This window comes from Oncorhynchus keta, chromosome 9 (genome assembly GCF_023373465.1).
Source record: "Oncorhynchus keta strain PuntledgeMale-10-30-2019 chromosome 9, Oket_V2, whole genome shotgun sequence".
Lineage (NCBI taxonomy): Eukaryota > Metazoa > Chordata > Actinopteri > Salmoniformes > Salmonidae > Oncorhynchus > Oncorhynchus keta.
The window spans coordinates 15,941,553-15,964,505 of NC_068429.1; the positions used below are offsets into that span (position 1 = coordinate 15,941,553).

Here is a 22,953-nt window from a genome sequence, read left to right on the forward strand (position 1 = left end):
GGATTTGTTTACCAAATGCCCTAACAAAAGAAGATATTTGGACATAACTGATGGATATTATCGAACAAATCAAACAATTATGGTGGAACTGGGATTCCTGGGAGTGCATTCTGATGAAGATCAAAGGTAAGTGAATATTTAAAATGCTATTTCTGAGAAATGTTGACTACCCAATATGGCGGGTATCTTTTTGGCTGCTTTGTTGCCTAAAGGCTGTACTCAGAATATTGCGTGGTTTGCTTTCTCCGTAAAGTTTTTTAAAAATCTGACAACGGTTGCATTAAGGAGAATTTTATCTAAAGTTCCATGTATAATAGCCGTATCTTTATCAATGTTTATTATGAGTATTTCTGTAAATTGATGTGGCTCTCTGCACAATCACAGCATGTTTTAGAACTACTGAACGTAAACACACCAATGTATACTGATTTTTTTATATAAATATGAACTTTATCAAACAAAACATACATGTATTGTGTAACATGAAGTCCTATGAGTGTCATCTGATGAAGATCAAAGGTTAGTGATTCATTTTTATCTCTATTTCTGCTTTTTGTGACTCCTCTCTTTGGCTGGAAAAATGGCTGTGTTTTTCTGTGGCTTGGTGGTGACCTAACATAATCGTTTGTGGTGCTTTCGCTGTAAATCCTTTTTGAAATCAGACACTGTGGCTGGATTAACGAGAATTATATCTTTAACATGGTGTAAAATACTTGTATGCTTGAGGAATTTTAATTATGAGCTCTCACTGGCTGTTGCGGGGGGTTCCACTAACAGAACAGGTTAACACTCTTTTTGGTTATTACATGATTCCATGTGTTATTTCATAGTTGAGACATCTTCACTATTATTCTAGAAATGTAGAAAATATATATATATTTTTTTTGAATGAGTAGGCGTGTCCAAATTTTTGACTGGTACTGAATATATGGCAAAACATTTCTCTAGATTGCAGGAAATGGCAGTAACAGGTGTTCAAAAACGCAAAATCTACGAGTCCAAAGGCGGTAACTGCCCTCCTATGGGCCTCTCCTGCTGCCGTACTCAGCAGCACCACCTTGTTAAAAAATCCCGGGGAGAACCCTGAAAGTACAAGCTTCAAAAAAGCGATCAGGGTAGACAGTATAGGACTGGAGTGGCAACTCTGACCAGGATTAACAGGCGGTATCCCAGAGTAATCGAGGGAAACACCAATACTTCTGTGGAATATTCTGGTGGACTCTGGTTACCCAGTCGACCTAGGCAGAGGTAAATGGACGACACTGACTGCAACCAGTCAGCCATTAATTTAAAGATTAAACTGAAGATGAAATAGAGAAATGGGGAGAGAGGATTTCTCCCCCGAGGATCTTCAACCGAAGATTACACAATACAACATCAGTAGTGTTGAACCTGCATACATGATATGTACTATTATTACTACTGAAATGAACTGTATTTCATTATCCTCATTGCATTGTACTGCATTTACTGAAATGCTGTACCCCTATATTGCTTTGGCAATATCTACAAATTGTATTTCACGTCAATAAAGCAATCTGAATTTGAAAGGAGAGAGAAGTAGAGACAGTCAGAGACTAAATGTATGCTGGACACTACGAGCCATTAGTTTAGACAGGAGTGTTGGTGAGACGGGAGACTCGTCAGCCCAGGTTGACAGCCTCACCTTTTGAGGATCTTCTCAGCCTGCTGCTCAGAGATGTTAACCCCCAGGTCTCGAAGGGACTGCATGATTTCCTGCGAGTCAATGTGACCTGTGGGGCAAAAGAGTAAACAACATCGACCACTCGCAATGTGTTGAATTATGATGATATCATCTCATTGACTGGATATTATATCACTACGCTTTTAATACCAGCTTATAGAACAGTACATCAAATGTAATAAACCTAAATGCAGAATTTCCTCAGTCACAGTATGTCATTATGTATGCACAGCTTAACCAAATGCATCATTTCCCCCCAGCTGCCCAAGTGATTAGTACATTATAGCACTTTGAAGGCTAAACAGTGGTTTAAGTGTAACTGGTAGTGATACAAGTAAAACACAGGCAGTGGTTGTGTGGCTCCAGCCTGTGTTCCATCGTACCATCGTTCTTCTTGTCCAGGCTCTTGAAGACCAGCCGAAGTTTCTTCTCGTGATCTCTCAGGTAGTGGACAAACTCCTCAAAATCCAGCTGGCCATCCAGGTCCTTGTCTCCCGCTTTCACTATTTTCTGTCAGATGAGAAAGACATTTTACATTTAGATAAGGATTAATTATCAACTTACATACAGGTTGAAGACAAGTGAGTAAAGGACGGTTAAAAAAAACAAAAAAAAAATGGAGATTTCTCGAGGCAAGGGGAAATTATAGCCTAAATATAGTTAAAACTATAACAAAGGTGAGCCACGAGAAAGAGATGGACCGAGTGATTCGAGGACAGGCGTGTAGGTCAGTGAGAGGAAGGTAACAGCCACAAGTCATCTGGGTCTGGTTTGCTCCAGAGTGGTCATATAGTGGGCATCACCTGATCCATTAGTGTGGAGTGTTTAGACCATCACAGCCACATTCAATTCTAACTCGAGCCTGGCGGAAAGAGCACCCAGGCTGCCTGAGCCATCGAGCTGAAGGCTTTGAGAAATGCATGTGGAGCAGAGTGCACTTCAGTCATTAACCCCTACCCCAATTGACTCTGAGCCAAGGAAGAGCCTTTATTAAGAAGGCGGAGCTAGGCCTGGGAGTTCTTCTCAGCGATTTACAGTCAATCTTGACTCACAGTTATGAACTTTGGGTGAAGAGTTTATGAGTGTGTCTGGGCCAGCTGAATCTATGAGGACTGACTCACATGGTTGTGTGTGCATTTCCATGACTGTAGGGGTGTGTGCATGGTTCTGTGCATTTCCAAAAATATCTGAACTACTGACCTTTGGGGGCATGTTAGGGGACAGGTGAAAGAGTTACCTTAGTGTAACTCCTTATGTTAAACTTTTAGGTTATCACATCAGGTTTATAGAGTAGATGGCCTAAATACAGGTCCAATATATCTATATATTCTAGGACTATTGTGTTGCTAACAGTCCAGCACCTTTTTAACTCCTAGCCTCTGCCGTGTCCCCAACCACCAGATGCAATCGGTTTTCAGGGGAAATAGAAAGAGAGCCTGTGACGAGACTTCCTCTTTTGGACGTTAACAAGGCGACACTCCATCTCAACTCCTCCTCCACATTTACTGGATTGGTTGAACAGTGCAGAAGAGAATCTCCAAACAGTTATTTTTTAATCTTCTGGCCAAGACCCGTATGTTTTGGTTTTTGTCCTAGCACTACACAGCTGATTCAAATAACCAATTCATCAAGCTTTGATCATTTGAATCAGCTGTGTAGTGCTAGAGCAAAAAACTAAACTTGCAGCATGAGAGGGGGTCCCAGTACTGACTTTGGGAAACCCATTCCTCCATACAGAAACTTTCCAGATCCTTGATATCCTTAGTCTGCGCTTATGGACTGTCCTCTTCATTTCAAATCACTGGTTTTTAGTGGGGTTCAAGTCTGGAGACAGATGGGCATTGCAAAATCTTGATTTTGTGGTCAATCAAGCATTTCTTTGTGGATTTGTGTGTGTGCTTGGAGAAGAAAGATTAGGCTGGAAGATCAATTTTCTGCCAAGTTTAAGCATCCTGGCAGAGGTAACCAGGTTTTTGGCTAAAATGTCCTGGTACTGGGTAATGTTCATGATGCCGTTGACCTTAACAAGGACCCCAGGACGCAAAATAGTCAATCTTCCAGCAGGACAATAACCCCAAGCACCAATCAAAATCCACAAAAATAAGCTTAATTGACCACAAAAATCTACATTTTCAATGGCCATATTAGTCTCTGGACTTGAACCCCATTGAACTTGTAACCTGTGGTTTGAATTGAAGAGGACAGTCCATAAGAACAAACAAACGATGAAGGATCTGAAAATATTCAGTATGGAGGAATGGTCTAAGATCCCTCCCAATGTGTTCAATCTCAAAACATTTTAGAAAAGGCTCAGTGTTGTTATCCTCACAAGGTGAGGTATTGAAAACACCATCTTTTTTTTAGAATAAAAAACATTACATGTCAAATAAATAAATGTTGTTTAACACAGTATTTATTATCATCTTTATTAATGGTGACAATTTTGGACCAGACTATTTTTAGAACATTAGGTTTTATACTGTATTGAACAGTCTGTTGTTGGTAGCAAAAGGCATCAGAGTGAATTATAGTGCCAAGTGGAACTTGACTGTCATAAGCTAAATCGAGTGACAGCAATGTGTATAGTGTTATATAGCGATACTTTGAGAATAAAAACAATTATAATAACCAGGGTCAGTCAGTAGACCCAGGAAACTAAGCTAATATGGGTGTTTGCGAACTCAACGTAAGACCATGAGCAATCCTTTAAACAATGGTTTGTTTGCCCTCGAAAAGAAGGAGACAGCTTTGACTGAAAATCAGATAAAACTCAACCATGTGCACTCGCTGGCCATTTCTGCAAGCTGAAACCTAAAAACAGACCAGGAGCAATTGACCAAAGTTAAGAATAAAACTGGACGGATGCCCACTAGTTTGTTTATAAAATAGTGAGTTTTCCAGATTATAGTCTAATTATTGAGGAAGTACAGAATTTTTGGGAAAAAACAGAAATGAGTTCAAAGTCCAGTCTTAAGAACTATAGCGCCATTTTCTCACACATCCCTTAGAATACATTTAGGTTAAGTTATTTTGACAACAAGCAAATATCAACCAAAGCATTAGCCTACATTCTAATCATTTTTGACGTCACTAATCTGGGCTTTCTTAGATTTTCTAGACATTTCTAGACTCTTCGTTCCACAGGAAGCGTCTGAGCCTTCTTTGAAGGATACCTGCCAAACCACTGACTTTAAATGAATACTCTAAAGAACCAGTTCAGACTCAGAGTCAAGTATAGTCTAGCGTCGGCTCCCAGGCTTCACTCACATACAGAAGGGGAGGTCAAAGCCTGTGGCAGAGGCTAAATGAAGTCTGACTACATAGCCACTGGATAGAGTTTGGAAGAACATGAATTAAAGACAAACTCATGGTTATGAAATAAATTGTCTGAAATATTTTGTTGGCATAAATCATTAAGGCCATATTTGACCCCTATGAAAAAGCAAATGACAAAATAAGGACAGTGCATGAAGCACATTAAAAAGCTAGGTCCTAGGGGGTTCAAAGGACAATGCCTTGCTGACCGATTAAATATAACCAGAAAGAGTTCATTAAAATTCGCATGAATTTACAATCATTTCCAAGTTATTACTCAGAGGCAGAGAGCCTGTCTACAGACTGCCCACTCACACAATCAATCAAAAAGCACATTCTACAGCTGTAGGGCTGTCTGCCAGTCTTGCCATATGAATGAAAGTGCTGAATGAAATACCAACGAATGCATTCAAGTGTTATTGCTATGATCACATAAACAGAATTATACAGCTATAAAAAGATTCCAGATTTAAAAAACGGCATATCTACCTTCCGCCAGTTTCGATATGTAGAAAATTCCTGAGAAGGAAGAAATATGCTCAGTTTGAAGAGAGACTTGAGTTCAGCTGGTAGTCCATTTGATTCAAAATACTCAAATTCAGTGTGTTCTGAGATTGGAAAGGGCACACACAGGCACACGCACAACATGCTTCTCTTAGGTAAGTGTAAAATATAAATAAATAAGTTACATAGAAAAAAAAAAGTTTGCCCGCTCTGCAGTGCAAAGCTAAAATGCTGGTAGGTAGAAGACACATGGGATAAAAGGACTCAAAAAAGGTTCCTCCCACAGAGGCTGGTAGGACCAAGGAGCAATCTCATTGGATGCCACAACATCCCACCCTCTTACTATCTTTACACCACAGGCTGTCAATATTTCAAGAGAACCAAACAAGACTGCAGTCCGACAAAGGAGCCCTCCCATTTAGCCCCCAACAAATGGCCCCTTCATGAAAAAAATTACTTGTGCACTTGAATGAAATGAAGGAACCAGAGGTGAACTTTCCAGAAAACCCTTTAAAGCTCCTCTTTCTTTCAGTACAAATGCTTCTTATCTGTAATTAATTACAACGGATTAAATACACAAGTCACATCCTACCGTACTGGAATGTGACCAACTGCGGCAATATTAGGCATCTTCCTCTTCCTTACACAGAGGAAATCATGAGATCATCAGCATTACAAGGAATCAGATCTTGGGACCGAAACTGTGGTGCACTGTATGATCAACACCTTTAACTGGGTTATTACAGAGAAGTGTTACCCAATCCATTATATCAAGGGGGATTTGATATTTAAACTAGCTGAAGTTTGACATTGATGACCATCTACAGTTCAAAGACATGCACAAAATCTGTGTTTCACTAAAGTGTAGTTGTAATTGTGGGGCAACTTTGAAATGTCTAACATCTTCCTTTCAAGACATTTGACAATTTTTATGTCCAACAAGATGGCTAATACACTGGATATTAGTAATCTTGTTAGAAAAGGAAAATGCCCCACTGATGTGCTCAGGAACTTTGGCGACACAGTACCACACCATTAGCATTGATGACAAATTTTATGAGACTGACTGCAGTAGACCATCACAGCTAATACACTACCACTACGCTAATACGCTACCACTAACCCAAGGAGTACTAGCAGAAGCACAAATGCTAACCCAAAGTGTAGTCAAGAGGGATTACATTTGACATTTTAGTCATTTAGCAGACGCCCTTATCTAGAGCGACTTACAGGAGCAATTAGTGTTAAGTGCCTTGTACATTGACAGTTTTCACCTAGTCAGCTCAGGGATTCAAACCAGTGACCTTTCGATTACTGGCCCAATGCTCTTAATCACTAGGCTACCTGCCTCCCAAGGGAGGAGGTTGGTGGATTTATTAAGTTTAGCCTATTTGAACTTAGTAGCTTACTCTTGAAATGTATACAGGTAGGCTTACAAATGGGCCTTTTAAGTAGAAAACTTAAGTAAAAAGCAGCATGAAACTTCCCCTTCTGAAGAAAGAACATGTACCTGTAGAATTAGGACTAAACGAGAGGTTACCACCATTCCAGACTGTATTGTGTGTCAGTAATAGAGATCACCATTGACGTAATAGTCTGCTCCAGTAAAGTGTCTTCTGTCAACGATAGAGGTGGTGAGACTGAGGAGTGATTCAATTACAGGCACAGGAGATTGGAGAGTCCCAGAGACTGCCGGGTGCCTGACTGCAGCAAGCTTGTAAAACCCACACACTTGTCCACTGCCTGCTAGAGGAACCACCTATCCCATTGAAGGGGTGGGGGTGGGGGTGGGCGCAGGGGAGTCAGAAGGGGGCATTTTCAGCCAAGCAACTCTTGGGTGACCGCCAGGTACCTAGCTCTCGGACTTCCCATTTCACTTGGCCAGCTATTTCTGGGTGAGTCACTTGGCTGGGGTCCAAGGGTAAAGGAAGAATGGCCGCTGACGAGAGGGGTCTTGGTATGGGGGGTCTGTGTGTGTAGGTAGGTCAAATCCACTGTTCAAAATAACGTACGCACATCCAGGAGCTGTTACACGTGCATGCAAGGATAATACCTGTACAGAGTTTAGATGCTTCTAGAGCTTTAGATCCTAAAACATAGTAGATTGCTCCTAGATTCTAAAACCTAGTCATCCCTTTAGAGTTCGGCTATAGACATTTACAAACAAACGTCTGGTCAAAGTCATTACGGCCATTAGGCAGTCAATGATTTGTAGGGTAAAACATTTCAGTCCCTTTCACTCTGCTTTGTCCAGAATTCACGTGGCTGAGATGTAATGCACCCTTTACACATAACATGCTTATTCAAAACCAGCCAAGTTGATTGGGTTAATACATTTAAAAATGCTGCGACAATGAAAATATTAAAACGCAACATGAGCAGCTTTAATATTGCAATTGAAAAATGAATTATGCCCTAATCTATGGATTTCACATGACTGGGAATACAGATATGCATATTGGTCACAGATAAATAACTAAAAATAGGTGCATGGATCAGAAAACCAGTCAGTATCTGGTGTGACGCATCGTGTTGATTAGGCTGTTTATTGTGGCCTGTGGAATGTTGTCTCACTTCAATGGCTGTGCGAAGTTGCTGGATATTGGCAGGAATTGGGACACTGTTGTACACATCAATCCAGGGCATCCCAATCATGCTCAATTGGTGGCATGTCTAGTGAGTATGCAGGCCATGGAAGAACTGGGACATTTTCAGCTTTCACAAACTTTGTGTACAGAACCTTGCAACATGGGGCCATGCATTATCATGCTGAAACATGAGGAAGGCGGCAGATGAATGGCACGACAATGGGCCTCAGGATCTCATCGCAGTATCTCTGTGCATTCAAATTGCCATCGATAAAAAGCAATTGTGTTTGTGTCCGTAGCTTTTGCCTGCCCGTACTATAACGCCACCATGGGGCACTCTGTTCACAACATTGACATCAACAAACCACTCGCACAACGCCATACACACAGTCTGCAATCTACCCGTTAACAGTTGAAACCAGGATTCATCCGTGAAGAGCACACTTCTCCAGCGTGCCAATGGCCATCATGTCAGATGATCCTGCAGGTGAAGAAACCAGATGTGGAGGTCCTTGGCTGGCAAGGTTACACGTGGTCTGCGGTTTGACGTACAGACAAATTCTCTGAAATTACATGGCAGGTATGGCTGGGTGATAGGCAAAAACATAATGTCACAGTATTTTAAAAACAAATAAAAAATAAATTGACAATATTTTATTTTGGAATAAGTTCTACAATTGTTTTATGAGTAGTGTGTGCCCCTTGGGTGCCAATACACATTCTAAATTACTTCAATGGGTCTTTCTCCATTCTGATGGTTTTATACTGTTAAATTCAACTTCAACCCCAAATATTTTCAGCATTTTCAATTTTTTGCATTTCCCGCACTCATTTGAGATCATTTTTACACTGCTACATAGGGGTGCGCGATATGGTCACACAATCTAGGCCTTATTTGACCAAATGTGGCAATTGCGATTTGACTTACAATTTACAGCAAAACACTTCGGCAAACTGTTGGAATAATGGAAATAAAAGTATTATAATTATATAGTTCGAATAATTATATATTATTATATTATATATATTATTATATATAGTTCGAATAAAATAGTGGGCACTTTCAATACAGTGTGGATGGACATGACAACGACTGAAAATGCCAGGGAGGAGTGACAGGGTAGGAACCAAAGTGTTGATAGGACACCCTATAATCTTTGGCTACACGGAATGTTTTCTCAGCTACTTCATGTAGCAACGTTCATGCTTTGCGTATTCCGTTTTAAATTTAGAAGATACTGTTATACCAACATGCTGATTGAGGTCTACACTGTCACTGGTATTATCAGGATGTATAGCTAATTAAGTTTGCTTAGATTCAGTACATTTATTAGATAGCTAGTATGCCAGCTAACTAACGATTAGCATTTGCGACTAACAAGATTTAGGCCCAACTTGATAAGAAAAAAACAACTAGCTTAAAGCTGTTTGCAGATGTAAGAAACAAATTAAGTGTAATTATAGAACACTAGGGGATTTATCTTAAAACGGAAGTGTCTTGTGCTCGAGCAACAACAAAATGTGCCCATTGAGTGACAGGGGACGGGGATAGGTCTGTGTGGAAAGCAGCATGGAGTGAGTGAGAGATGACTCAAGTCACTAACTATCAAAATGGGATGTTACACACCGAGTATCACATTTAACAATCCAAACACTCAAATACCGTTTTCGAAGGTAAAGTAAAAACCCCAACCGGTCCACCAATACCAGTATTACCATCAATACCAGTTTAGTCAAATACGGTATACCGCCATGCCCTCGTTGGAGGGGGCTTATGGTAGCGAAATTAACATAAAATTCTCTGGCAAAAGCTCTAGTGGACATTCCTGCAGTCAGTATGCCAATTGCACACTCCCTCAAAACTTGACACATCTGTGGCATTGTGTTGTGTGACAAAACCGCACATTTTAGAGTGGCCTTTTATTGTCCCCCGGCACAAGGTGCACCTGTGTAATGATTATGCTGTTTATTTAGCTTCTTGATATGCCACACCTGTCAGGTGAATGGATTATCTTGGCAAAGGAGAAATTTTCACGAACAGAGATGTAAACAAATTTGTTCAAAATAAGCTTTTTGTATGTATGGACAATTGTGATCTTTTATTTCAGCTTGTGAAACATGGGACCAACACTTTACATGTTATGTAAATATTTTTGTAAGTTTATTGACAGTAGGACAAATGTGATTCCCTTGATATAAAGTTAAAGGAATATTAATACAAAAATGTCATGCTCTGATCCAGTGGAAAAGTGATAAAATACTTGAAGACTTGAACTGAAATAGGTTCCGGTACTCATTTGGGTGCTGGTACTATTTATATTTAGGTGCAATACTTTTCAGCAAGTATTTTATAAGAGGAGCAGGAGCTCAAGCAGTAGAAAATGTGAGGTGCCAGTACTCCGCTCTGGTGAGCTCCTGCCCAAGTCAAACACTGCTTCTTATACCTTGCGAAAATAGCTACAGATGTGTCTGTCCCAAAGCTGGTGGTTCCTTTTAACATGAAACGTCAATATTCCCAGGTAAGACGTTTTAGGTATATAGGAATTATAGGACACTCTATACGATTTGTATTTCAAATACCTTTGACTATTGGATGTTCTTATAGGCACTTTAGTAATGCCAGTGTAACAGTATAGCTTCCGTCCCTCTCCTCGCCCCTACATGGGCTCGAACAAGGAACACATCGACAACAGCCACCCTCGAAGCAGCGTTACCCATCACGCCACAAAAGCCACGGCCCTTGCAGAGCAAGGGTAACAACTACTCCAAGTCTCAAGAGCGAGTGATATTTGAAACGCTATTAGCGCGCACCCCACTAACTAGCTAGCCATTTCACATCGGTTACACCAGCCTAATCCCGGGAATTGATAGGCTTGAAGTCATAAACAGCTCAATGCTTGAAGCACAGCGAAGAGCTGCTGGCAAAACACACAAAAGTGCTGTTTGAATGAATGCTTACGAGCCTGCTGCTGCCTACCATCACTCAGACTGCTCTATCAAATCATATACTTAATTATAACATAATAACACACAGAAATACAAGCCGTAGGTCATTAATATGGTCGAATCCGGAAACTATCATCTCGAAAAGACGTTTATTCTTTCAGTGAAATACAGAACCGTTCCGTATTTTATCTAATGGGTGGCATCCATAAGTGTAAATATTCCTGTTACATTGCACAACCTTCAATGTTATGTCATAATTACGTAAAATTCTGGCAAATTAGGCTGCCCAAACTGTTGCATATACCCTGACTCTGCGTGCAATGAATGCAAGAGAAGTGACACAATTTCACCTGGTTAATATTGCCTGCTAACCTGGATTTCTTTTAGCAAAATATGCAGGTTTAAAAATATATACTTCTATGTATTAATTTTAAGAAAGGCATCGATGTTTATGGTTAGGTAGTCGTGGAACGAAATGCGCTTTTGTTAAATCATCCCCCGTTTGGCGAAGTTGGCTGTCTTTGTTCGCAACGAGCCAGGTTAGCAGGCAATACAAACTAAATATGCAGGTTTAAAAATATATACTTGTGTATTGATTTTAAGAAAGGCATTGATGTTTAGGTACACGTTGGAGCAACGACAGTCCTTTTTCACAAATGTGCACCGCATCGATTATATGCAACGCAGGACACGCTAGGTAAACTAGTAATATCAACCATGTGTAGTTAACTAGTGATTATGATTGATTGTTTTTTATAAGATAAGTTTAATGCTAGCTAGCAACTTACCTTGGCTTCTTATTGCATTCGCGTAACAGGCAGGCTCCTCGTGGAGTGCAATGTAATGCAGGTGGTTAGAGCGTTGGACTAGTTAACCGTAAAGTTGCAAGATTGAATCCCCGAGCTGACAAGGTAAAAATCTGTCGTTCTGCCCCTGAACAAGGCAGTTAACCCACCATTCCTAGGCCGTCATTGAAAATAAGAATGTGTTCTTAACTGACTTGCCTAGTTAAATAAAGGTGTAAATATATATATATATATATATATTAAATCGGCCAAATCGGTGTCCAAAAATACAGATTTACGATTGTTATGAAAACTCGTCATCGGCCCTAATTAATCAGCCATTCCGAATAATCGGTCGACCTCTAGAGTGTGTCTATATATGGAAAAATACTAGTTAAATCGATTGGTCGAAGGAACACACGACTTTCGGTCAATCAAGATTTATTTTTTTCCTTCCCGGGGACAGCTCTACCACTAGTTACCACAGCCAAATTTTTGGTTAGATTTTTTTGTCTTAATTGAAGGTTAGGCATAAGGTTAGCAGTGTGGATAAGGTTAGGGTCAAGGTTAGGTTTAAACTCACTTTTGATTTTATTACATTTCGTAGTATCCAATTATTTGTAGTTACTATCTTGTCTCATCGCTACAACTCCCGTACAGGCTCGGGAGAGACGAAGGTCGAAAGTCATGCGTCCTCCGAAATACAACCCAACCAAGCCGCACTGCTTCTTAACACAGCACGCATCCAACCCGGAAGCCAGCTGCACCAATGTGTGGGAGGAAACACAGTGCACCTGGCGACCTTGGTTAGCGTGTAGTGCGCCCGGCCCACCACAGGAGTCGCTGGTGCGCGATGAGACAAGGATATCCCTACCGGCCAAACCCTCCCTAACCCGGACGACGCTAGGCAAATTGTGCGTCGCCCCACAGACCTCCCAGTCTCTGGTGGTACAGCTAGCGCTGCGATGCAGTGCCCTAGACCACTGCGCCACCAGGCCCTAAACTCACATTTTAAGAAGATAAATTGTGGAAATAGACAGGGTTTATGACTTTGTGGCTGTGGTAACTAGGGACATGGGGTCTTACAGCTGTAGGGTCTTAATTTGACCAGTTTGATACAGCAGGAAAATAATACTGCTGCAACAGGAAATGTGAATTATAATTCGAATTTACATTTTTGTAGTGGTTGATACCTTTTTTCATAAGGGAAAACCAAGTCTGAAATTTGTAAGTGGAAATAAACTTCAGAAGCCTTTTAAAATCTCAAAGTTCTCCTGAAACAGGGTGATCAAATTAAGATCCTACAGAAAAACATGTTTTTTTTCATCCTTCTCCATTGACTATCTAATCAAATGGCTACCCAGACTATTTGCATTGCCCACCTCCCCCCTCTTTTACACTGCTGCTACTCTGTTATTATCTATGCGTCGTCACGTTAATAACTAAATTTACATTACATTTAAGTCATTTAGCAGACGCTCTTATCCAGAGCGACTTACAAATTGGTGCATTCACCTTATGACATCCAGTGGAACAGCCACTTTACAATAGTGCATCTAAATCTTTTAAGGGGGGTGAGAAGGATTACTTTATCCTATCCTAGGTATTCCTTAAAGAGGTGGGGTTTCAGGTGTCTCCGGAAGGTGGTGATTGACTCCGCTGTCCTGGCGTCGTGAGGGAGTGTGTTCCACCATTGGGGAGCCAGAGCAGCGAACAGTTTTGACTGGGCTGAGCGGGAACTGTACTTCCTCAGTGGTAGGGAGGCGAGCAGGCCAGAGGTGGATGAACGCAGTGCCCTTGTTTGGGTGTAGGGCCTGATCAGAGCCTGGAGGTACTGAGGTGCCGTTCCCCTCACAGCTCCGTAGGCAAGCACCATGGTCTTGTAGCGGATGCGAGCTTCAACTGGAAGCCAGTGGAGAGAGCGGAGGAGCGGGGTGACGTGAGAGAACTTGGGAAGGTTGAATACCAGACGGGCTGCGGCGTTCTGGATTAGTTGTAGGGGTTTAATGGCACAGGCAGGGAGCCCAGCCAACAGCGAGTTGCAGTAATCCAGACGGGAGATGACAAGTGCCTGAATTAGGACCTGCGCCGCTTCCTGTGTGAGGCAGGGTCGTACTCTGCGGATGTTGTAGAGCATGAACCTACAGGAACGGGCCTGTAATATAATAACTCTACCTACATGTACATATTACTTCAATTACCTCGACTAACCCCGCACCATGACTGTACCGGTATACGCCCAGTATATCGCCTCGCTATTGTTATTTTACTGCTGCTCTTTGTTACTTTTATTTCCTTTTTATGTGTGTATTTTTCTTAAAACTGTACTGTTGGTTAAGTAAGCATTTCACTGGTTGTAAAGTAAGCATTTCACTGTACGTACACCCGTTGAATTCGACACGTGACAAATACAATTTGATTTGAATATAGGCCATCTTCCGTTTACTCCCGCTCTATGCAATAGACAACTTAGAAAAGGCCATAAACATATAGTTATCAGCAATCCCTCTCCAATACAGTCCCGTCATTAGGCCGGTCTGAAAGTTCAGATAATCAGTCCACAACAGTCCAAAGTGTCAAAAAAGCTTTTCTAGAGCAAAAAAAACATGCGGTCAGTCGGTACGTATTGTAATGATATTTTTGCACTAGTTGGCTGTACCTGCACCAAAACACCCCAAAATGTTTAATTTATAGCTTGTTCCCGAACCACTTTTAAAAATAGAGAGCCAATTGGGAACATTGAATAGCAATAAAATCACAGTATCAAATCACAATACATATAGAACTTGCAAGACGCAAGGAAATCAAGATAGCAGTGGCAGCTGAACAGATAAGTCCTCCAAAGTGCTTTGACTTCTCAAAACACGGCTAACACTATATGATGCCTTGTATAGTATGATGACTTGTTTAGTGTTAGCTAGCTACATAGCTGTCTTTGTTTCCAAGATAATTGTGTAGTTTAGAGTGTGTAGTCTTGGAGTGATTATCTTAATTCACTGAGGTTCGCTAGCCAGCTATTTGTCGTCCTTAACGTAGGAGACTCTGCTAGCTAGCCAACAGCTAACAGCTAGCCAACGTCACCACACACACGTCTACTGAATCGAATTCAACAACCCGGTCAGGTAGTATCACATTTTCATTTCATTTCATTACAGTACAACGGTTTGATTTGTTTGATCGTAGCTAGCTACATAGCTAGCTACATAGCCGTCTTTGTTTCAAAGATAATTGTGTAGTCTAGAGCGATTTCCTAGGTTAGCTAGCCAGCTATTGTCGTTCTTTTAACGCAACGTAACGTAAACAACACTGCTAGCTAGCCAGCTAGCCCCTGAATAGTAGCACTGTAGAAACTATTACACTCAACGGAACGACTTGATTAGTGTAGTGTCAACAACGCAGCTACTGCCAGCTAGCCTACTTCAGCAGTACTGTATCATTTTAATCATTTTAGTCAATAAGATTCTTGCTACGTAAGCTTAACTTTCTGAACATTCGAGACGTGTAGTCCACTTGTCATTCCAATCTCCTTGCATTAGCGTAGCCTCTTCTGTAGCCTGTCAACTATGTGTCTGTCTATCCCTGTTCTCTCCTCTCTGCACAGACCATACAAACGCTCCACACCGCGTGGCCGCGGCCACCCTAATCTGGTGGTCCCAGCGCGTACGACCCACGTGGAGTTCCAGGTCTCCGGTAGCCTCTGGAACTGCCGATCTGCGGCCAACAAGGCAGAGTTCATCTCAGCCTATGCCTCCCTCCAGTCCCTCGACTTCTTGGCACTGACGGAAACATGGATCACCACAGATAACACTGCTACTCCTACTGCTCTCTCCTCGTCCGCCCACGTGTTCTCGCACACCCCGAGAGCTTCTGGTCAGCGGGGTGGTGGCACCGGGATCCTCATCTCTCCCAAGTGGTCTTTCTCTCTTTCTCCCCTTACCCATCTGTCTATCGCCTCCTTTGAATTCCATGCTGTCACAGTTACCAGCCCTTTCAAGCTTAACATCCTTATCATTTATCGCCCTCCAGGTTCCCTTGGAGAGTTCATCAATGAGCTTGATGCCTTGATAAGCTCCTTTCCTGAGGACGGCTCACCTCTCACAGTTCTGGGCGACTTTAACCTCCCCACGTCTACCTTTGACTCATTCCTCTCTGCCTCCTTCTTTCCACTCCTCTCCTCTTTTGACCTCACCCTCTCACCTTCCCCCTACTCACAAGGCAGGCAATACGCTTGACCTCATCTTTACTAGATGCTGTTCTTCCACTAACCTCATTGCAACTCCCCTCCAAGTCTCCGACCACTACCTTGTATCCTTTTCCCTCTCGCTCTCATCCAACACTTCCCACACTGCCCCTACTCGGATGGTATCGCGCCGTCCCAACCTTCGCTCTCTCTCCCCCGCTACTCTCTCCTCTTCCATCCTATCATCTCTTCCCTCTGCTCAAACTTTCTCCAACCTATCTCCTGATTCTGCCTCCTCAACCCTCCTCTCCTCCCTTTCTGCATCCTTTGACTCTCTATGTCCCCTATCCTCCAGGCCGGCTCGGTCCTCCCCTCCCGCTCCGTGGCTCGACGACTCATTGCGAGCTCACAGAACAGGGCTCCGGGCAGCCGAGCAGAAATGGAGGAAAACTCGCCTCCCTGCGGACCTGGCATCCTTTCACTCCCTCCTCTCTACATTTTCCTCCTCCGTCTCTGCTGCTAAAGCCACTTTCTACCATTCTAAATTCCAAGCATCTGCCTCTAACCCTAGGAAGCTCTTTGCCACCTTCTCCTCCCTCCTGAATCCTCCCCCCCCCTCCCTCTCTGCAGATGACTTCGTCAACCATTTTGAAAAGAAGGTCGACGACATCCGATCCTCGTTTGCTAAGTCAAACGACACCGCTGGTTCTGCTCACACTGCCCTACCCTATGCTCTGACCTCTTTCTCCCCTCTCTCTCCAGATGAAATCTCGCGTCTTGTGACGGCCGGCCGCCCAACAACCTGCCCGCTTGACCCTATCCCCTCCTCTCTTCTCCAGACCATTTCCGGAGACCTTCTCCCTTACCTCACCTCGCTCATTAACTCATCCCTGACCGCTGGCTACGTCCCTCCCGTCTTCAAGAGAGCGAGAGTTGCACCCCTTCTGAAAAAACCTACACTCGATCCCTCCGATGTCAACAACTACAGACCAGTATCCCTTCTCTCTTTTCTCTCCAAAACTCTTGAGCGTGCCGTCCTTGGCCAGCTCTACCGCTATCTCTCTCAGAATGACCTTCTTGATCCAAATCAGTCAGGTTTCAAGACTAGTCATTCAACTGAGACTGCTCTTCTCTGTATCACGGAGGCGCTCCGCACTGCTAAAGCTAACTCTGTCCTCTGCTCTCATCCTTCTAGACCTATCGGCTGCCTTCGATACTGTGAACCATCAGATCCTCCTCTCCACCCTCTCCGAGTTGGGCATCTCCGGCGCGGCCCACGCTTGGATTGCGTCCTACCTGACAGGTCGCTCCTACCAGGTGGCGTGGCGAGAATCTGTCTCCTCACCACGCGCTCTCACCACTGGTGTCCCCCAGGGCTCTGTTCTAGGCCCTCTCTTATTCTCGCTATACACCAAGTCACTTGGCTCTGTCATAACCTCACACGGTCTCTCCTATCATTGCTATGCAGACGACACACAATTAATCTTCTCCTTTCCCCCTTCTGATGACCAGGTGGCGAATCGCATCTCTGCATGTCTGGCAGACATATCAGTGTGGATGACGGATCACCACCTCAAGCTGAACCTCAGCAAGACCGAGCTCCTCTTCCTCCCGGGGAAGGACTGCCCGCTCCATGATCTCGCCATCACGGTTGACAACTCCATCGTGTCCTCCTCCCAGAGCGCTAAGAACCTTGGCGTGATCCTGGACAACACCCTGTCGTTCTCAACTAACATCAAGGCGGTGTCCCGTTCCTGTAGGTTCATGCTCTACAACATCCGCAGAGTACGACCCTGCCTCACACAGGAAGCGGCGCAGGTCCTAATCCAGGCACTTGTCATCTCCCGTCTTGATTACTGCAACTCGCTGTTGGCTGGGCTCCCTGCCTGTGCCATTAAACCCCTACAACTCATCCAGAACGCCGCAGCCCGTCTGGTGTTCAACCTTCCCAAGTTCTCTCACGTCACCCCGCTCCTCCGCTCTCTCCACTGGCTTCCAGTTGAAGCTCGCATCCGCTACAAGACCATGGTGCTTGCCTACGGAGCTGTGAGGGGAACGGCACCTCAGTACCTCCAGGCTCTGATCAGGCCCTACACCCAAACAAGGGCACTGCGTTCATCCACCTCTGGCCTGCTCGCCTCCCTACCACTGAGGAAGGAAGTACAGTTCCCGCTCAGCCCAGTCAAAACTGTTCACTGCTCTGGCCCCCCAATGGTGGAACACACTCCCTCACGACGCCAGGACAGCGGAGTCAATCACCACCTTCCGGAGACACCTGAAACCCCACCTCTTCAAGGAATACCTAGGATAGGGTAAGTAATCCTTCTCACCCCCCTAAAAGATTTAGATGCACTATTGTAAGTGGCTGTTCCACTGGATGTCATAAGGTGTATGCACCAATTTGTAAGTCGCTCTGGATAAGAGCGTCTGCTAAATTACTTAAATGTAAATGTAAATGTAATGTAAATGTTGTATCCTTATTGATTCAGCCACTTACTGAGCTAACTAGCATGTTAAACCAGATACACAGCTGTTCTCGCCATCTCCCGTTGTGCCATTTACCACCAAAGCATAGCATATATTATTAGTCAAATGCCATACATCGTATTATCATGTTTACTTTGCAATCTGCGGTGAAGTCAATTTGAAAGCAGGCATTGGACAAATCGTCCATACATAGCGGTTTTCCCAGACCTGCAACTAGCCACACATATCTACTTTTGAAGCTTTTCTGGACACAACGTTCTGAACCCACCTGATAACTTGAGCCAATGTTTGTTACATAGCACAATGCTAAGAGAGTACCACTGCACATGGTAACCCTTAAGTGGACAGCACTTAAACAAATGCTCATCACACCCCAGAGGACAATCACGAGCCAATTTCTAAAGATTTCTAAAGTTGTTTGTGCATGTTCACTGGAATTAGGTATTTTTGCTGTGAAATGGACATGCAGTACCTGTGACATCTCTCAGAAACTTCTCCTCTCTGAAAGGGTGGCACTGTAGTTAAGTGTCAGCCTGTGGACACAGCGTTAACTTTGAAAGATGTGCCAAGTTTTTCAGATCACCAAAGACGACATGCTCCCTTTAATCTCTATATTCTGTCCTAGAACATTACAGAATTTTGAAATACTCAACTCAAAAACCTTTTCCAAATTGAACTGGAATTTTCAGTGTCTTAATTACTTTAACTTCAAATGTGCTCACCCACCATGCAAAGGAGACAGCCAGTAAATGGCCAGTTCAATCCCTCCACCTGCCACCCCCTCCACACATACAAAGCGGTTGTTTCCGTCCCTGCAGTACCTGTTGAAAGCCATCAGGGGGCACCACCATGATTAACACTGTGGTCTTCTTCGCAGGTGCACCATCACTCCTGCCCTTGTCATCCCTGGCAGATGTGTCAAGGTCTCCCTCGAGTCCAGTTTTCTTGGCAGTCTTTCCACTGACTGAAACCTCCGCTTCGCTCTCCTCCGGTGACTGGGTTCCCACGGGCTCACACTCTGTCCTTCCCACAAACCATTGGCATAGGGAAGTCCACACACTCTGCAGCATCCTCGTCTCTAGACTGATGCTCGTCGGGGTGCTGAAAAGCCGGTGCCAACACACAATTAGAAAGGTGGGTGTCAGCCGAGGTAAGAGTTCTGCGCCGGTAGAAAGAGAATTCACAGCGAGGGCAGGTGAAGACAACCGCAGAATGCAAAAGAGGGTCCTTCAAGTTTCTTCCGCGTCACTGCTTCAGCTCCAAAAGCCCCTTTTCCTGTGTGCACTCAGCTGTGCTCCTCCTTTCACCATCCTTCCTCAGATGTATCAGTCAGTATTAGTGGCACTTTTCTTTCAAATCAACGCACACCATAAGTTCTACTCTGCCTAAACAATAACATTAATTTAGCTGTAGCTTTAATGCAGCCATATATGCAGGACTAAACTGTTCCAATCAAAACGATTGTATGGACAAACTCTTAAACCACTAACATGTAACTTCTGTTAAAGACTAAAGAATGATGCAACTGCAACTGATATCTTGAGTTTAGTTCGATACTACCTTGGCTGCATCTCTGCTGCATATCATCTACTGAGAGGTTAAGACTGAGACAGGAGCTACAGTGAGATTGTCCGTCGATACCGAGCCAGCTGACCGGCACAGAGTAATGCAGTAAAAAAGAAGAGGCTCCTGAAACCTGCATTCTCACTGCAGCGCTGCATCAGCCAATCACGGCAGCCCACACTGATAGGTCCAACTGGAGATTCCCCAGAGCTTGACTCCACAACCAATTAGAATAGAGGATACAACGAAGCAACTAATTTATGACTTGTCATCCTGAATCGAATGGGCTTGTAAGGGTTGGGGGAAGTCTTTCTACTCTCGGAAAAACCTGCTGACTGTTCTTTCCCCTCCTCTTCGATTCTCTCCATCAAAATGTCAGTATCACCATGGCAACCTCACCCAGCTCTGCATGCTCTTTTCCACTAACACATACTGATCAGCAAAACCTCTTCAACTCTCCTCACTCTTCATCTTTTCTGTCTTCAAAGGCCTATATCACAACCTGCCGTGATTGGCAGTCCCATAGGGCGGCGCACAATTGGCCCAGCGTCGTCCGGGTTTGGCCAGTGTAGGCCGTCATTGTAAATAAGAATTTGTTCTTCACTAACTTGCCTAGTTTAATTAAAGGTTATACTTTTTTTTTTGAAGACTGCTCCATCCAAGACACTGTTCTGAATGAGCTTGCACATCTGAGTATCAGTTTGAATTTGTATTTATCTTTTCATTCATTTTCAACTTGAAATTGAGGCGTAGAACCGATTACAGCTGAATCCTACCATTACTTAGGATTACTGATTTTATTACGATGTCTCCAACAGGGTTGGAGTCAATTCCATTTATCACTAAAGGATGTCTCATTCAGTGAATTATTTGGAATGTTGCCCATTAGCTTCAATCTTGCCAATACTTTTCTTTTAAACATTTGAATTCTGGTCATTTTCTGAGCAGACTTAACCTTGGTGTTCAGACTTCCCCATGTTGACCTTTTGGCCAGGAAATGTTTATTTGTTTCCTTCAACACTAGCTGATTGTGCATTGGGATTTTATCCAGAGATAACAACAGAAGATCATTGCAAAGGTCAGTGAGTGCTCCTCATGTCTAGGGACATGTCCACATAAAGGAAATCAGTCAATTGAAATGAATTCATTAGGGTCTAATCTATTGATTTCACATAACTGGGAATACAGATATGCATCCGATAGGCACAGATACCTTAAAAAAAAGGCAGGGGCGTGGATCAGAAAACCAGTCAGTATCTGGTGTGGCCACCAGACCTCATGCAGAGTGATACATTTGTATTTGTATTTATAAGGGATCCAAAACAAAAGATAAAACAGTACATCATATAAACAGTATTAAGCCACAATATGACCTACAATACAAAATGTATAATACCACCATACAACAATATACATGTGTGTGTGTGTGTGTGTGTGTGTGTGTGTGTGTGTGTGTGTGTGTGTGCATACAGTACCGATAAAAAGTTGACACACCTACTCATTCAAGGGTTTTTGTTAATACTATTTTCTACATTGTAGAATAATAGTGATGACATCAAAACTATAAAATAACACATGGAATCAGGGAGTAGCCAAAAAAAACTGCTAAACAGATCAAAATATATTTGAGATTTGAGATTCTTCAAAGTAGCCACCCTTTGCCTTGATGGCAACTTTGCACACTCTTAGCAAGACTAAATATGAAGCTGCATAATATTACAGCTGCAGTTTATCCTACCAACTATGTGTAGACAACTGCTGTGAAAGTATTAATCAAATTTTAAAAATCCCCTCAGATTTGGTTTGGCCTTACTTATGTCTGCAGCCCTGCTGTGCTGGCAACAATTAAGACCAGACTATTCACCTCACCCTTGACAGAACTGATTTGAGGCTTGACTAGGGCTAGCACAATTACCGTATAATAGTATAACCAACGATTATGGATGAAGACCATCATGAAAATAAAATGTCTGTCATAAACGTTCAACCATTTTTGTGGAATGAACAGCTGACTGAAGACGGGACAGCCTGGCATTTGTGCAGTTGATTTTATGGACGCTTTACAACAAGCAAGGTGTTGTAGCAAACGGTCATTTGGCTGACCAATAACATGACTGTTATTACACTAGGTCTGACCTGTTCCATGACCGTCACAGCACTAGGCCTGACCTGTTAATAACAGAAAGAAATAACTATTGACAGAATACTACTGCTTCATCACCACATAATCAAATTGTACCTCCCTCATAATTACAGTCCTGATCATATAAAACAATCTGAATAATAATTCTAATGTCATATATGTTCCAGGTGTAAATTATATACATAATGTTTATATTCTGACGAAAGGCAGTATGTCCCTGCTTTCAATAAAATAATGAGTCAGAGGTGGGCATCCCCTGCTGGACAATATAAGTATTTTCATCAGGAAGACAGTAGCCTGGCTGACGGGACTCGCTCTGGACACGAGTTTGTTGGAAATGCAGTATTCGCGCAGAAATTGGCTGAGTTTTGATCTCACATTGTTTGGATTTGAAAATCCAACAGTTGAAGAGGGCGTGCTCGGGGCTGTGTGTGGTTGTCCATCTGGTTATTTGAGTGTGAAAGACACAGAGGAGAACCAATTCAGTAAAAAAGAACAGCCCCCTTTATCATCAACACATCGTGTCTTCAACATCAGGAAGACTTGGGTGTTTGGTGTTAGCCAGAATACAAGACAAGAGCCACAAGTCATGAACTCATGGTGAGGAAATGCTGTGAAATCCCATTGACATTCACAGAGATGGAGTGGCTAATGGAGTGAGCTTAGAGGTTGGCAGAATGTTGTCTATGGGTGAAGTTTACCTCAGGGAGAATCACAATGATCCCTTCAGCCCAAAT

The 22,953-nt window shown here is 43.0% G+C and overlaps 1 protein-coding gene across 4 annotated transcripts in view; it reads right to left on the reverse strand.

The window, feature by feature from the left end:
• Positions 1-22,953, reverse strand: part of slc25a25b (solute carrier family 25 member 25b) — a 57,950-nt gene that overhangs the window by 19,144 nt on the left and 15,853 nt on the right. For 2 of the 4 annotated variants that reach the window (XM_035775587.2, XM_035775591.2), the window contains 2 exons: positions 2,089-2,215; positions 1,667-1,754 (listed from right to left, as the gene is read on the reverse strand). In XM_035775587.2, coding sequence (XP_035631480.1) covers positions 1,667-1,754; positions 2,089-2,215 — 215 coding nt within the window. Of the gene's footprint in view, positions 1-1,666; positions 1,755-2,088; positions 2,216-5,509; positions 5,730-19,331; positions 20,135-22,953 lie in introns of those variants that run through there. The other 2 variants (XM_035775588.2, XM_035775589.2) reach the window with 2 other exon arrangements.